Here is a 17,956-nt window from a genome sequence, read left to right on the forward strand (position 1 = left end):
TCCCTAATGGGTTCATATCCCTCATGATTCCCTCCAGGAATATAGGAAGGAGGGTGGAGGTGTGCCTTGCCTGAGTACACTGGGTGACTCACACAGTGCGGGGGCCCTGACCACTGACAGAGGTGCAGTGGTCTCTGCAACACACACAGATGATGGAATAGCTCAGGCCAGGTGAAGGTCCCGGGGAGTGCAGAAAACGTAAAAGGAGGTCCTGAAGCCTTCCCCCATACCTGGCACTTGTAGTTACCTCCCTAGCATGGATGCCTGGATGTACGAAGTTCAACTTCAGATGTTGACCCCATCTGAAAGGCTACTTTCAGAGATGAGTCATATTATGTTGAGCAAGGACAAAGCGTATTCCCTACTCTCTTAAGGCCTCCCTTTGGTGTGAAGTTCCTGGTGCTAAATGAACTTAAAAGATGTAGCTAAAGGATCACCAAAACTCACACACATAGGAAGCCTTTCTTTGATATGAACTTTTATGTGCCAAGCCCGGTGGGAGGGCCTACAGAGGGCCCTCCCATGTTTGCTGAACACATACCGCTTTGCTCTGGTGTTATGTCCCCGGTGCATGATGAGGCTGGATTTGTCACCAGAGAGTTGCCCACATTCACTTCATCCATAGGCCTTGCTGTGGTGTGAACTTTCATGTGTTGAAGAAGCTGGGAGTGACTGACAAAGGCTTTCCTACAGTCACCACACACATAAGGTTTTGCTCCACTGTGAATTCTCTTATGTACTTTAATGTAGGAACTGTGGCTAAAGAATTTCCCACATCTATCACACTCGTAAGACCTCTCTCCAGTGTGGCTTTTCTGGTGCTCAGCAAGTGCATCTTTGCGGAGAAAGGCTTTCCCACATCGGCTGCACATAAAAGGCCTTTCTCCACTGTGAATTTTTTGGTGCTGCGTAAGTGTGTCTTTGCGGCCAAAGGCTTTCCCGCATTCACTGCACTCATAAGGTTTTGCTCCGCCGTGTGTTCTCTGGTGCTGAATAAGATGAGATTTTCTAACAAAAGATTTCCCACACTCAGCACACTCATTAGACCTTGATCCCATAGGAGCTCTCTGCTGTACTTGGAGGTTGGAGTTGCAGGCAAAAGCTTTCCCATAGTCGTTGCACTCATAAGGCTTTTCTCCAGAGTGGATTTTCTGGTGCCTAACACATTTGCCTCTGGTGCTAAAAGCTTTCCCATATTCACTGCACTTGTAGTCTTTTTGTCCAGTGTGAAGAGCTTCCTCACACTGGATGCTGCTGCATGGCTTCTCCTTATCTTTAGGGGCATGGTGCTGGACAAGTCTTGAGCTGGCCGAGAAGTCCTTCTCATCCTCTTTGCAAGTGAAGGCATTCTCTGACTTGTAGCTTCTGTAGCTCTTCACAAAGGAATCTTGGTCTTTTTTCCTCCTAGGGACTTCTTCACTCTTCTGGTTTGGGATCTGCTCAGTGTTGACAGTGACCCAGAAGGTTCTTCCACATGACCCACATGGATGTGGGTGAGGCCCAAGGGATGTTACCTGCTGGTCAGACAGATGCAAAATGTCTTTTAAGATTGGGTCACACATGTTACATGGGTGGCTCTTTTGGATGGAAGGACTCACGCTGAGAATTTTCACCTGTGACTCTCTTACAGCAACACCCTGCTCAGAAGATGCGTCTTCATTTTCTACTCTCTGACAAGTGCTGTGGCTTCCCCTGACTCTCCCTGCCCCTGCTGGAGCTATGGCTACATTTGCAGGAGCCGCGTGCTCTCTCACTGGCAGTGGCTGGGGAATTAAATGATATCTGGAAATTGGAAGTCCCAGTGAGGTCACCAGTAGAAAGTTTTCTAGCAGCACCTTACAGTATAGGCGTTTCTGAGCTTCATCAAGCAGCTCCCACTCCTCTGGGGAGAAGTATATGCACACATCCTCAAAGGTTACAATGTTGCGGTTGGGATCCGTTTGGCCGCCAGCCTCCGCCATTGCTACAGTATCAAGGCCCCGAGAGGGCGCGCCTCAGAGGGTGTGAAGAAAAATGAGGCAAAAGATTGTCCACGCCACGGTCAGACACCAAATCTCCACATAAAGGGACACCACATAAAAATAAAGCTGAGAAAAAAAAAAAAAGCTGAGGTAACACGGCTCCTAAAAGCAGAGTTACACCCCAACCTTGAAAATGTCGTCAGTTCGGTTGGAGAAAAAACCGCCGGAGCAACGGTCTCTACCTAGAGCTTCCGGTTGCCTTTCTCAGATGAACCGGAACCAAATATGATGGAGCAGGGTCCAATGGACCGAGGCAGGAAGTCCCATCCGGAAGTCGCCTTAAATAGATAAATATATATATTTTAACAGAGGAAGGGCTGACTTCCTTAGATTGGAGACAGAAATGGAGGTTTCATTTGGCAAGTGTGACTTAAGGTAATTTTAAAGTTCATGGTTCTCGGTTTCATTCAAATCCATCCAAATGTGTCCGTTCCAAATTTCATAGTCGTGAATAATTTTTTTTAATGATTCATTGTTGCTATACAGGGTAGCTATTAGGTTTTGTTTTGTTTTGTTTTCTGTGTTGATCTTGTATTTAGCCACTGTTGAATTCCCTCTTTAGATCTACCTGTTTGTCAGCTCTTTATCTTGGATTGATTATATAGATGATCATAACCACTGAAAATACTTTATTTCATATTTTCCAACTTCTGCATTCGTTCTCCACTTATTTTTTCTCTCTCATCTTTTGCAGTGGCCAGAACTTTTAGGATAAGGTTGATTAGTAGTGTTGATAAGAGATGACTTTTTAAATTTCTGAATTTAAGGTAAATTATCCTAGACTTTGCATCCTATGCTGTATAAATATTTGCTGTACATATTTGGTAGATATATTTACAAAAGTTGTTTGCCAAGTTTTTTTAAAATCATGAATGATTGCTGGATATCATTCAATGGTATATTGACCTATATTTAGTTTTGTTTTTTCTCATTTAGATACATTATTTTCATGAATTAACTTTGTTGGTGAATTTTCTTAAATTTTGCTGTCCTTGCATTTTGAGATTAAACCACTGGTCATGAGGTCATTAAAATGAAATATTGACTGTGATTTGCTGATACTATGTTTGAATTTTGGTTCTGTTTTTTTTTTTTTTAAGATTTTGTTTATTTATTTGACAGACAGAGATCACAAGTAGGCAGAGAGGCAGGCAGAGAGACAGAGGAGGAAACAGGCTGTCCGCAGAGCAGAGAGCCCGATGCGGGGCTCAATCCCAGAACCCTGGGATCATGACCTGAGCCGAAGGCAGAGGCTTTAACCCACTGAGCCACCCAGGCGCCCCTGGTTCTGTGTTTTAAGTGTGATAAATCTATGTTTTTGTTTTCTTGTGCTTTTCTTTCTTGGGGACCACAGACATTACTAAGCTCAGAAAATGAGAAATTGTCTATTTTCTATTCTATATATTGAAGCAGTTTTTTTTTTCCCCCACAGTTGAAATTACCTTTTTAAAAAAAGCTTAGTAAGTCTGAAATCTTTGTGGTTCTTTTTTTTTTTTTTTACTTTTTTTTAAAAATTTCTTTTCAGCATAACAGTATTCATTGTTTTTGCACCACACCCAGTGCTCCATGCAACACGTGCCCTCACTAATACCCACCACCTTGTCCCCCCAACCACCCACCCCCCCGCCCCTTCAAAACCCTCAGGTTCTTTTTCAGAGTCCATAGTCTCTCATGGTTCACCTCCCCTTCCAATTTCCCTCAACTCCCTTCTCCTCTCCGTCTCCCCTTGTCCTCCATGTTATTTGTTATGCTCCACAAATAAGTGAAACCATATGATAATTGACTCTCTCTTCTTGACTTATTTCACTCAGCATAATCTCTTCCAGTCCCGTCCATGTTGATACAAAAGTTGGGTATTCATCTTTTCTGATAGAGGCATAATACTCCATCGTGTATATGGACCACATCTTCCTTATCCATTTGTCCGTTGAAGGGCATCTTGGTTCTTTCCACAGTTTGGCGACCGTGGCCATTGTTGCTATAAACATTGGGGTACAGATGACCCTTCTTTTCACTACATCTGTATCTTTGGGGTAAATACCCAGTAGTGCAATTGCAGGGTCATAGGGAAGCTCTATTTTTAATTTCTTGAGGAATCTCTACACTGTTCTCCAAAGTGGCTGCACCAATTTGCATTCCCACCAACAGTGTAAGAGGGTTCCCCTTTCTCCACATCCTCTCCAACACACGTTGTTTCCTGTCTTGCTAATTTTGGCCATTCTAACTGGTGTAAGGTGGTATCTCAATGTGGTTTTAATTTGAATCTCCCTGATGGCTAGTGATGATGAGCATTTTTTCATGTGTCTGATAGCCATTTGTATGTCCTCATTGGAGAAGTGTCTGTTCATATCTTCTGCCCATTTTTTGATATGATTATCTGTTTTGTGTGTGTTGAGTTTGAGGAGTTCTTTATAGATCCTGGATATCAACCTTTTGTCTGTACTGTCATTTGCAAATATCTTCTCCCATTCGTGGGTTGCCTCTTTGTTTTGTTGGCTGTTTCCTTTGCTGTGCAGAAGGTTTTGATCTTGATGAAGTCCCAAAAGTTCATTTTCGCTTTTGTTTCCTTTGCCTTTGGAGACATATCTTGAAAGAAGTTGCTGTGGCTGATATCGAAGAGGTTACTGCCTATGTTCTCCTCTAGGATTCTGATGGATTCCTGTCTCACGTTGAGGTCTTTTATCCATTTCGAGTTTATCTTTGTGTACGGTGTAAGAGAATGGTCGAGTTTCATTCTTCTACATATCGCTGTCCAGTTTTCCCAGCACCATTTATTGAAGAGACTGTCTTTTTTCCATTGTATATTTTTTCCTGTTTTGTCGAAGATTATTTGACCATAGAGTTGAGGGTCCATATCTGGACTCTCCACTCTGTTCCACTGGTCTATGTGTCTATTTTTATGCCAGTATGTGGTTCTAAAAATTTAACTACTCTTTCTTTGATTTTATGGTTTTCTTCATGATGGGCCACTTGCTAGTTTATATTTCCCTAGAATATTTTTATATTATCTAGGTTTTCATATTTTTCTATTAAATCAATCACTGTACTTTATCATTTTTACCTTTATTTTTAAAAAAGATTTTATTTGTTTACTTGACAGAGAGAGACACAGAGAGAGAGGGAACAGAAGTGGTGGGGGGAGAGGGAGAAACAGTCTTCCTGCTGAGCAGGGAGCCCGATGCGGGCTCGATCCCAGGCCCCCAGGATCATCACCTGAGCTGAAGGCAGATGCTCAATGACTGTGCCATGTGGGTACCCCTATTTTTACCTTTATTTAATATTTGTCCAGGTTTATTGAGGTATTATGATGAATAAAATTGTATATACTTAAAGTATACAATGTGATGATTTGATATATGTATATCTTATGAAATGATCACCACAATCAAGTTAATTAACATATCTGTCACCTTATATAGTTACCTTTTTCTGGATGTGCATTGTGAGAGTACTTAGGATCTGTTCTCAGCAAATTTCAAGTCTACTATACACTATGATTAAGTATAGTTACTGTGTTGTACGTTAGGTCCCAGTAACTTATTCATCCTATATTTTTGTTTTGTTTCAAGTTTTTATTTAAATTCCAGTTGATTAACATACAATGTAGTAATAGTTTCAGGAGTAGAATTAGTGATTCATCTCTTATGAATGACATCCAGTGTTCATCACAGTTAAGTGTCCTTCTTAATACCCATCACCTATTCAACCCATCCCCCTGCCCACCTCCCCTCCAGCAACCCTTAGTTTGTTCTAAGAGCCCCTTATATGGTTTGCCTCCCCCCTCTGTTTCATCTGTTTCATTTCTTAAATGTCACATATATGTGAGATCATATGGTATTTGTCTTTCTGACTGACTTACTTCTCTTAGCATAATAATACACTCTAACCTCATCCACATCATTACAAATGGCAAGATTTCATTCTTTCTGATGGATGAGTATTGTGTGTGTGTATATATATAATATATATATCTGGATGTCTTTATATATATATATTCATATTCACCTCTTCTTCATCCATTCATCAGTCAATGGACCTTGGGGTTCTTTCATTAATATTCCTATTGTGGATAATGCTGTGATAAACATCAGGGTTCATGTGTCCCTTTGAATCAATATCTTTGTATCCTTTGGGTAAATACCCAGTAGTGCAATTGCTGGGTCATAGGGTAGCTCTATTTTTAACTTTTTGAGGAACCTCCATACTATTTTCCAGAGTGGATGCACCAGGTTGCGTTCCCACCAACAGTGTAAGAGGGCTCCCCTTTTTCTGCATCCTTACCAAAATCTGTTGTTTCCTGTGTTGTTAATTTTCACCATTCTCACAGGTGAGAGTTGATATCTCATTGTAGTTTTGATTTGCATTCTCCTGATGATGAGTGATATTGAGTCTCTATTTGTGTCCATTAGCCATCTGGATGTATTCTTTGGAAAAATGTCTATTCATGTCTTCTGCCTGTTTCTTAACTGGATTATTAGTTTTTTGGGTGTTGAGTTTGATAAGTTCTTTATAGATTTTAGATACTAACCTCTTTTCAGATATGTCATTTGCAAATGTCTTCTCCCATTCCATAGGTTACCTCTTAGTTTTGTTGAGTGTTTCCTTCAATGTGCAGAAGGTTTTTATCTTGATGAAGTCCCAATAGGTCATTTTTGCTTTTGTTTCCCTGGCCTCCAGAAATGTGTCTAATAAGAAGTTGTTACTGTTGAGGTCAAAAAGGTTGCTAACTGTGTTCTCCTTTAGAATTTTGATGGTTTCCTCTCTCACATGTAGGTCTTTCAACCATTTTGAATGTGTTTTTGTGTGTGGTGTAAGAAAGTGGAAAAATATAGAATGCTTCATGAATTTGCATGTCATTCTTGCAGAGGGGCCTTGTTAATCTCCTCTGTAGCATTCCAATTTTAGTGTATGTACTGCTGAAGTAAGCATGAGAACTTATTTACCTTATCACTTAGAGTTTGACCCTTTCTTTGACCAGCATTTCCCATTTTTCTCCACTACCTAGACTCTGGTGACCACCATTCTATTCTTTCTATGAGTTTGACTTTTGTTTTGTTTTGTTTAGATTCCTTATATGAGTGAGTACATACAGTGTTTGTCTTCCCATGTCTACCTTATTTCATTTAGCTTATGCTACAGGTTCATTCATACTGTCACAACTGGTAGAATTTCCTTCTTTTTTATGGCTGAATAATATTCCATCATATATATACATACCACATTTTCTTTAACCATTCATCCATTGATGAACATTTGGGTTGTTTCCATATCTTGGCTATTGTGAATAGTGTTGCGATGAACATGGGAGTGCAAAAATCTCTTCAAACTGCTGATTTAGTTTCTTTTGGATATATAACCAGAAGAGGGATTGTTGGGTCATATGTATGGTTTTTAATCTTCAGTGCTAGGTTTCTTAATAATTAGTTACCCATTTTTTATTGCTGATGTTTTTTATTCACATCTTCATTCTCTTTTCATGATTTTATTTAAATTCAAGGTAGTAAACATATAGTGTAGTATTAGTTTCAGGGGTAGAATTTAGTGAGTTATAAGTTGCATGTAACACCCAGTGGTCATCACAAGTGCCCTCCTTAATACCCATCACTCATTTACCCCACCCCCACATCCACCTCCCCTCCAGCAATCTTCAGTTTGTTCCCTATAGTTAAGACCCTTTATGGTTTGGCTTTCTCTCTGTTTTTATCTTATTTTATTCTTCCTTTCCCCTATGTTCATCTGTTTTGGCTCTTAAATTCCATATATGAGTGAAATCATGGTATTCGTCTTTCTCAGACTGACTGATTCTGCTTAGCATAATGCACTTTAGTTCCATCTGTGTCATTGCAAATGACTAGATTTCATTCGTTTTGATGGCTGAGTAATATTCTATTGCATATATATATATATATATATATACACATATATTCTCACATTTTCTTTATCCATTCATCAGTTGATGAACAATTGGGCTCTTTCCATATTCTGGCTATTGTGGATAGTGCTGCTATAAACATTGGGGTGTATGTGCCCCTTTGAATCACTATGTTTGTATTCTTTGGATAAATACCTAGTAGTGCAGTTGCTGGGTTGTAGTGTAGCTCTCTTTTTAACTTTTTGAGGAATCTCCACATACTGTTTTCCAGAGTGGCTGCACCGGTTTGCATTCCCACCAACAGTGCAAAAGGATTATCCTCTTTGGGGAGATGGAAAGGTAGTAGGGAAACTATTAAAAATTTTTTTACTGATCAAAACTTCTCCTAAATATATTGACTCTGAATAAAAATCATTCCTATTCCTCTGAACAGATGTTTGAAATTATAAAGACAAAATTTGATTATTTTTAGGTTCCCTTCTTTATATATTTGTTGCGTCATGAACAATGGCCATCTACAAAGCGTAGAAAGAAATACCCACACTGGTGGAATTTTGATCGGAATGGCATTAAAAGTATAGATTGCTCTAGGCAGTATAGACATTTTAACAATGTTTATTCTTCCGATCCAAGAGCATGGAACGGTCTTCCATCTTTTTGTGTCTTCTTCAATTTCTTTTATAAGTGTTCTGTTGTTCCTCGAGTACAGATCCTTTACCTCTTTGGTTAGGTTTATTCTCAGGTATCTTGTGGTTCTTGGTGCTATAGTAAATGGAATCGATTCTCTAATTTCCCTTTCTGTATTTTCATTGTTAGTGTATAAGAAAGCCACTGATTTCTGTACATTGACTTCGTATCCTGCCACGTTACTGAATTGCTGTATGAGTTCTAGTAGTTTGGGGGTGGAGTCTTTGGGGTTTTCCATATAAAGAATCATGTCATCTGCGAAGAGAGAGAGTTTGACTTCGTCATTGCTGATTTGGATACCTTTTATTGAATGAGGGGAATTTTGTTTAATTCTACTTAAATATCATCTCTTTCTTGATGTTGATTGTGCTCTCTTTCTCATGACCTGTTCTCTCCTCTTCACTCTTTCTTCCTGCTACAAATCAGGCACTTTGAAGAATAAAAAAACATTATGACCTTTATCAAGATAAAGGAGATTCACCACACTGATCACTGAGCAAAAGAAATTGTAAAACAGAACTTTTAATATTTTAAAGCCATTTGGAATACAGTTCACATGAATGATTCTGTACAATGTACAAATTGGTACCCTGGAGAATTTGCACTGACAGCCATGGGAGGAAGACATGCGGGAATAACTTGTAATTGCATATTTAATTGACCTTGTAGGAAAAATGAATCTCCTATTTTGTACTGAGTACAATTACATAAAGATTTGAAAATAATATTATCCAAAAAAGTTACTCAGACTACTTTATGCTGTTATTAGAATCATATAATGTTTGTACTCTGCATTCCTTTGACCGTAATAAGACAATCACCATCCTGCTTTATAGCAGAGGGGTAGAAAGGAGTTAGGAGATAAAGCATACATTTTGCCAGCATTTTTAGTAATTTATGATAAATAGCTTGATAAAAGTCTCTCTGAAAAGTTTTCAGACATCATTTTGAAACTATCAGATTTATAGTTAATACAGCTAACATATAATTTTAAGGTGGCTTTTTGCTTTTCCAACAAATTAGATATTAAGGTAATTTACAACTAAGTAAATTAAGTATTTTCCCCCACGTATGTTTTCATATTGGATAGAGCTAAAGAGAGTGTTGTTTAAAAGAATGAATATGGCTATTTTTCTCAAAAGCATTTGTCCTAAGAAGACATCTTTTATTATTTTTTTCAGATATAAAATTTAGTGATTCATCGCTTATACATAACACCCAGTGTTTATTATAACTACTGCCCTCCTTAATAACCATCACCCATTAAGAAGAAGATGTGGTATATATATACAATGGAATACTACTCAGCTATCAAAAATGTTATCTTGTCATTTGCAATAACGTGGGTGGAACTAGAGGGTATTAATGCTAAAAGAAATAAGTCAATCAGAGAAAGACAATTATCATATAATCTCACTCACGTGTGGAATTTAAGAAGCAAAACAGAGGATCATAGAGGAAGATGGAGAAATAAAACAAGATGAAAGCAAAGAGGGAGACAAACCATCAGAGACTCTTTTTTTTTTAAAGATTTTATTTATTTATTAGAGAGAAAGAGTGAGCACAGGCAGACAGAGTAGCAGGCAGAGTCAGAGGGCAAAGCAGGCTCCCTGCCAAGCAAGGAACCCGATATGGGACTCGATCCCAGGACGCTGGGATCATGACCTGAGCGGAAGGCAGCTGCTTAACCAACTGAGCCACCCAGGCGTCCCCCATCAGAGACTCTTAATCATAGGAAGCAAACTGAGGGTTGCTGGACAGAAGAGAGGTTGGGGGATGGGATTACTAGGCAATGGATATTAAGGAAGGCTTGTGACATAATGAGCACTGGGTATTATATAAGACTGATAAGTTACTGAGCCCTACCTCTGAAACTAATAATATAGAGTATGCTAATTAATTGAATTTGAATTTAAATGAAAAAAAGTAAAAGAGGACATCTTTTAGTTAACATATTTAGAAAAAGGCATTGGCTCATATAAAAATAGTACTAGCTAAGGTCCTGTGTACAAGGGAAAATAGATAATTTTAGAAGTTATAAGGTAAGAAATGATCACTATTTATTATGAGAGAAAGTAAAGGTAATTTTCTCAGACCTACAATATAGACCAGGCAGTTAAGTGCCATGATTGACAATGACTTGGGATGAAAATAGAGAGCTGTTAGGACACATAGCCACTCTGACCTACACTTCCCATTTAGAATTACATGAGTTGCAGTGCTGACTCTCAGAATATACACCATGAAACATCTGGCAGTGTTTAATGCCATATCCCATCTGTTGCCATCTTAGGCTGCATTAAAAGAAATAGTTTCTAGTTCACAGAAGGGGACAGTTCTACTATATTGGTCAGAAACTACTTTTCTAAACTCATCCTGGCTATATCTTAAGGGGAGTAACCCAGAGCAACCATGTAAGGCATGGAAACAGTATTCTTTTGATTTTTCAACAAAGAATATAGATTTCAGGGCACATCAGTTGTATTCTTTCCAAAATCTTTGAGCTCTTAGGGAGAAAACAATTTGATTTAGTTTGTTCTGTTTGAGCAGAAAACAGTGAAGAGATTCACTTACTAGATGTATGGCCCAGTGCCACTAAATCTTCACACCTATAATGCAAACTCTGAGGTAACATGGTAGATGATCAAAGCCCAATTTGCCTGATATTTATGGACAATTGTTAAAGTCCTCAGATACTGGAAATGCATCATGGCATAAAGTAGAATGCATAAAGCCTATGCTTTACATACTGGGGAGAATAGTGCTCCCATTGATGTAGGGAAATGTAAAGACTGCAGTTCCTCTTTGCAACAGAGTCAGAGCAGGCAAAGGACAAATAGCTGTGCAGGCCATACATAGTTGCACCACACAGAAGAGCTTGCCTGCCAGTGTCTTGGGAGCTTCATTCATTTAGCATCAACAAGATGGAAGACACTGAACATCAAGCAAGAAGATAGTGGGCTAGAAACTAAGAGTATAATGTCAAAGGAGAAATAGTTACTGCCTCTGTACCATCCTACTAATGAGATGTAAAATGTGAGGCTGTGTTTATATGTATATGCATGCCTGAAATGAGTTCTGAAGGTGGTCTTTATAACATGTATTAGGTTTATTTTGTTTCTTAACACCCATGTTTAATTGACTAAGTCAGAAATGAAAACACCTTGATTTTTACATTGACTTAAAATCCCACTTTATTATCTTATTATTTTATTGTTATCTCAAAATTTATCACTTTTATTTTTATTTTCTAAAATTTTTTAAAGATTTTATTTATTTACTAGAGAGAGAGAGAGAGAGAGAGAGAAAGCACAAGAGAGTACAAGCAGAGGGAGTCGCAGAGAGAGAGGGAGAAGCATGCTCCCTGCTGAGCAGGGAATCTGACTCACGTGGAGGTTGATCCTAGGACCCCAACATCATGACGTGAGCTGACACTTAACCAACTGAGCCACCCAGGCCCCCAGGTGATACATCTTTCTCTTCTGTCCTCCAAAAGCATGGAAACAAAAGAAGTATATGTATATATACTGACTGCTGGGCGAGGGTGCACAGGCTGCATTTCTGGGGCCAGCAGTGGGTGACGTGTTTCTCTGTATTCACCTTTAGCTAATGTGGAGTAGAGTGCACAGGTCGTATGTGCGTGTCCCCCTGCCCCGTGTTTATGTGAGTGGCATTGGGTCCCTACTGTGCCCTCACCCCACGAGCCTACTGTGTACAAATGGAGGAGGAGGTACTAATCCTATACCATGACCATGGCAGCTCCTTAACAACAACTTCAGGCTTTTCCAGCTGATCCCCTTGGCAGAGGCAAAGCTGGGGCTCCAGGTGAGGCCTGGTGGTCCCCTGTGATTTAAGAGGAGGATGAATGGTTTGTTGTCATCTATGCATGTCAGTAGCTTGTCACGTAACTGCCATTTAGTGCCTCACAGTGCTCAGGAACGAAGATAGCAGTAGAGACAATTAAAGAAACTATTTTTCAGCTCTTTGATTATTTTGGCCTTTTTAAAAAAAACTCTTGATACTTCACAATTACTTGAAACAGCTGAGAAATTTCAGCATCTTCCCTTTCTGGTGTGTGAGATGGGAGTCCTGCTCACTTAGTACTGCAGTAACCCTCATTGCTTTTCCAGCATATTTCAAAGCTTTTTCTTTTTCTTTTCCTTTTATCTTTTTTTTTTTTTGAGAGAGAGTATGTGCATGGGGGTGCTGCTACAGAGGGAGAGGAAGGGAGAAGCAGACTTCCTGTTAAGCAGGAAGTCACAAGCCTCTCACTACATCCCGGCTCTCCCCCTAGGACTCTAGGCTCCACACAGGGCCCTGGACCATGGAATCATGACCTGTGCTGAAGGCAGGTACTTAACTGACTGACACCCAGGCGCCCCATTTCCAAGCTTTTTCTTTCCCAAACCTTGTGCCAACAGTTACTAATAATCTACTTCTTCACTTTGGGGCATAGAAAAATTAACCAAATGTGATCCTTCTCCACTAAGAGCATAAATAACTAGTTCAAGTTGGCATCTCAAAAAAAAGGGCAATTAGAAATTGCACAAAGGAGAAATTGTCTCTAGCTGGTGAGATTAACAGAGGCTTCAGCGCCTTTTAACTAGGCCTTGGAAATGGGCAAAGCACTGACAGATGTATATGGCAAGAGTTCCTGTTGCTTCTTTTCTTTACTTCACCATCTTCTACTCTTTTTAATTCATGGCAGTAGTCTTTTGTCCGTATCTACTGTCTAAACCACTTGTTACAGCTACCTTCACATGATCAAATCCAGTGGTGTAATCTTAGTTCTCACCTTAACCAAACTCTTAATATACATTTGACTGAATTCATTTGTCCTTCTTGAAACACATTTTTGGCTTATGGGATACTGCACTGTCCTCTTGATTTCCTCTGTGCCTTGGTGGCCAAGCTTGGTTCTGGCCTCCTTTTTGTAACCTGCTTTTACATGTCTCTAAATGTTGGTGTGCCAGAGAGTTAAGTACTCAGACATCTACCCCCATCATTTCCACAGGTCAGGAATTCTTCAACCTAGTTGCACATTAGAGGAGTTTTAAAAATTCAGATACCCTGATTTCCCTGCAGAGATTTTGGATTTAGTCATTCTGAGGATGGGAATGGATTCAGTATTTTAATTTAAAGCTTCCCCAGTGAATCGAAAGTATGCCAGGGTTGAGAATCACTGAAGGGAGTGATCTCATCCGGTTCAATGACCCCAAAGGACACACACAAAAATTCTGGTGATTCAGATGGAACTCTCTATCCTTGAGCTGTCCCTTGAACTCCAGACTCATAATTAAAGGATTGACTAGACATTTCCACTTTTCAGTCTAATGCCCATTTTCAAAGTTAGCAAGTCCAAAGTTGACCTTTTGATTCCCTATTCAAATCTGCTCCTTGTTCAGTGTTTCTTATCTCAGAAGATGGCACATGTCATAATACACCCCAGTGCTCAGGACCCAAATTCAGGTGTCATCCAGGATTCTTCTCATTTTTTCATTTCTCATGTGCAATTATCAACAAATCTCTTTGTTTCTGTCTCTCATATTAATCTTTAATTTTCTAATTTCTTACCACCTTTATGCCAATTCCCCCAGCCTAAGCCACAATTATCTCTTACTTGGACTGGTCCCACAGTCTCCTAACTCCTGTCCTCTGCTCACTGTTTCTACCACCCCCCTCCCCCACCGAGTCTCTGTACACTTGCAAAGTGAGCTTTCTGAAAAATGATAAAATCATGTCACTCCCTGCTATCCATTCTCCAAATACTTTTTATCACACTAAGAATAAATTCTGTATCTTTATTGTAATCTGTAGCCTTAGAGAAATGACTTTTGGTTATTCAGACCTTGTTTCTCACCTTCTTTTTTTGAAACTTTTTTTGAAACCTCACTCAATGTATATCAGCCACCCTGGTTTCCTTACTATTCCTCTAACACTTCACACATACTCTTGTCGAGGGCCTTTGCCATATTATTACGCAGATCCCAATATAATGTGTCTGGTTCTCTCATATCACTCAGATATCACTCCTGTCAGGGAACTCTTCCCTGAGTGCTAGATTTTAGGGATTGGCCTCTGTCCCTTAATTTTGTTTCATTTTTCGTACCTGACATTTTATTATGTTCACTTACTTAATTTCTATCTTTTCACTGGAATACAGGCTCCATTAGCATAGGGATGGTCATTGCTTTCTTCACCATCTCGTCTCTAGCATCTAGAACAGTATCTGGCATGTAGTAGATAGGTACTCACTGTATGAATTGATGAATATGTGTATGAACATGAGGAGAGGGATTTCAGGCCAAAGGGGTGCTATGAACAGTGTCATGGAAACAAGGAAAGTTAGCTAGTTTGGGAGAAGAGCATATTTGGTGGAAGGGTGCTTGGAGAGAAATAGCAAGAGATGGTTCTAGAAAAGGATGTACAAGTCGGGATGTGGATGACATTCACATTAACATGAATATGAGCTCTAAACAATTCACATGGACTTTAGGAAATGGAAAGCCACAGAAGTTATTTTTTAAGTGGGCTATGTATTTGAATTGAGGCTAAAAATCAAATGAATTGGTAATTGAATAGAAGTGGTGGTTAAGGGAGAAAGAATAGGTAGATATGATTTTTCATGTGTTAAGCCTGGGTAATTGAAAAAATGTTAGTGGCATCAACAAAGAGAAAGAAGACAGAAATTAGTGAGATATTGTTGTTTTCCTCTTATTGTAATTGGTAGATTTGAGGTCTAGGAAAATAATCATTTTAACTTGGGACATGTTATTAAGGTGCTTGGGAAATATTCATGTGGAGATGTCTAAGAATCATCTGTACATGAGGATATGGAACTTGAGAGAGAAGTCAGGGCTCAAGTTTGAGGTTTGAAAGTTCTGCCTTGAAGAAAAGATGAGATTTTAGGGATAGATATGCATACCAACGAGGAATCTGTGAGGTAAAAAATGAGAGGTTGTTATGGAATCTTAGGATATGTTACTTTAAAAGGTGTGAATACTAAAAACATTGGAAAACCAAAGATTGTTCAGAGAAGTAGGAGAAAGCCTCCATGAGCTATAACATCATGAAAGCTAAGGGAATAAAGAGTTGGAGAAATTAATCATCCATTTAAGTTCTGCAGAGGATTTTAGGAGGATGAAGAGATAAACCTTTTGATTATCAAAAGAAAAATTGACTGCAACTGTGGTGCTGTGGATTGGTGGCTTGGAAGACCTTAGAAGAATGTGGAAGGATATTATCTTTATAAGGTAGGAGGGGTGAGAAAAGAAATGTTTGAGGAAAGAGAAAAATGAATCATAACCCCAAATCAAGCAAAATAAATTTTAGAGAAAGAAACTTAAATTTTAGAAGGGAGTGTGGTTCACTGATAGAGTAAAGACCCATGCATCAAAGTGCAAGGTGGCTGTGTTAGCCCTAGCAAGAAATAGACATGTACCATCTTCTTGCCCAAGAAGGAAACATAAGAGAAAAGAAAGGAGAGGAGGGTGAGGTGGAATAGAGGTGAGAAAGCACAAGTTAAATAGTTAAAAATCTCAGTAAAGTTGGAAATAAAATCTTCTGTTGGGATTTGGTGCAGAGTGGAGAGGGAAAGGATTTAGCTAATACAGGTGAAAAGATTATGATCAACACTATGTTGACACCTTTTCCTCCCGATCTAACATCTTAATAAGTGATACATGTTTACTTACATTTAAGTTTATAAAAATGCACAAATAAACTACTGCATTTAAATGTACAGTCTATCACTGTTGTAATCCATAAAGATGTTTTTTGTTTGAATGATAAGAAAAAGTATCACCTTCGATATTTCTTAAAAGACACAGTTTTCTGAATGAGGATGAACATACATCTGTTTTGATGGTTTTCAAGATGATAGGAATGAATCTTCAATTCCAGCAAAGCTGTGAAATATCTGCTCATGAATAGTTAAGGGACTTTCTTTCTCGCAAAAGAGCATCACTATAGTTTTTTTAATTATATGTAAATTAGATATAGAGTTCTAGAATTATTTCTCATAAATGAATTGACTCACATAAAGTGCGTAGAGCATAGAATAGTTCCTGGCACAAAGTATGCAGTCAGTGGATATTAACTAAGATTCATTATCATCATCATTACGGTTGTTATTATAAAGAGGAATGTGAATTTGGATTACTAAATAATGTAAAATGTTGATTTATCCTATATTTATTGATATTGTCATGGATTTGTATAATTTGAAATATACTGCAAAGTCTCCTTACTATTTGATATCTGATCATAAAAATTTTACCTATTCATATTCAATGTCAAGGCACTGATCAATATTAATATAATTGATATCATGTAACTATAATATTTAATGTCATGAGAATTCCACTGCAGCTTTACATTAATTAAATATACTGTTAAATTGAGTAGCTTAACCTTCTGAAATGAATTAGTATTCATCAAAATAATACCAACCATAATGGATTCATTAGATATTAATGTGAATGTCATATATATATTTCGACAAAGGTTTCATTGCAATCATTATTCATGCATTATTGTAATAAAGTATATAAGTGGCAGAAAGTACTTTGCTAATCTATCTAATATATTTTTGTTCTTTAAAATTTATCCTATTAGAGAAAAAGTTAATTATTCTTATATTTCAGAACTGGAATTTTTTTAATAAATTACTTGAGTTTTTTTTCATTTTTTTAGTTTTATTGAGATATAATTGACATACAATACCTTGTAAGTTTAAGATATACAACATATTGATTTAATATACTTATATACTGCAAAATGATTACCACCATAGTGTTAGCTAGTACCTCTCATGTCACTTAATTACCATTTCTTCTTTGTGGTGAGAACATTTAAATCTACACTCTTAGCAATTTTCAAATATTTAATACAATATTATTAAATATAATTACCATGCTGTACATTAGATCCTTAGAATATATTTATCTTATAAGTGGACATTTATAATCTTTAAACATCTCCCCATTTCCCCCATATTCTAGCCCTAGTAACCACTACTGTACTTTCTGTTTCTATGAGATCAGTATTTTTAGATTCCACATATAAGTGAGATTATATAGTATTCGTCTTTCTCTGACTTGTTTCACTTGGCATGATGTCTTCAAAGTTCTTTCATGTTATCACATTGGTGAATACTATTTCATTGTTGATATATACCACATCTTTATCCATTCATCTGTTGGCAGGTACTTAGGTTGTTTCCATATCTTGGCTATTATGAATAACACTGTGGTGAACATGGAAGTGCAAATATCTTTTTGATATCCAGTTTTCATTTCCTTTGCATATATACCCAGAAGTGAGATTGCTGGATCATATGGTCATTTAGTCTTTAGTCTTTTGAGGAACCTCCATA

General features: G+C 38.1%; 1 protein-coding gene and 1 non-coding gene across 2 annotated transcripts; both read right to left on the bottom strand.

The window, feature by feature from the left end:
• Positions 1–479: 479 nt before the first annotated feature.
• Positions 480–1,961, bottom strand: LOC123934586 (zinc finger protein OZF-like). Its single transcript, XM_045994740.1, has one exon. The coding sequence runs from the start codon at positions 1,959–1,961 to the stop codon at positions 480–482; it is 1,482 nt and encodes a 493-aa protein (XP_045850696.1).
• A 4,882-nt stretch (positions 1,962–6,843) lies between these two features.
• On the bottom strand, positions 6,844–6,946 carry LOC123935669. The gene has a single exon (XR_006816956.1). It is a non-coding gene; the product is annotated as a U6 spliceosomal RNA (small nuclear RNA).
• Positions 6,947–17,956: the final 11,010 nt, after the last annotated feature.

Source organism: Meles meles, chromosome X (assembly GCF_922984935.1).
Source record: "Meles meles chromosome X, mMelMel3.1 paternal haplotype, whole genome shotgun sequence".
In the NCBI taxonomy this organism is placed as follows: domain Eukaryota; kingdom Metazoa; phylum Chordata; class Mammalia; order Carnivora; family Mustelidae; genus Meles; species Meles meles.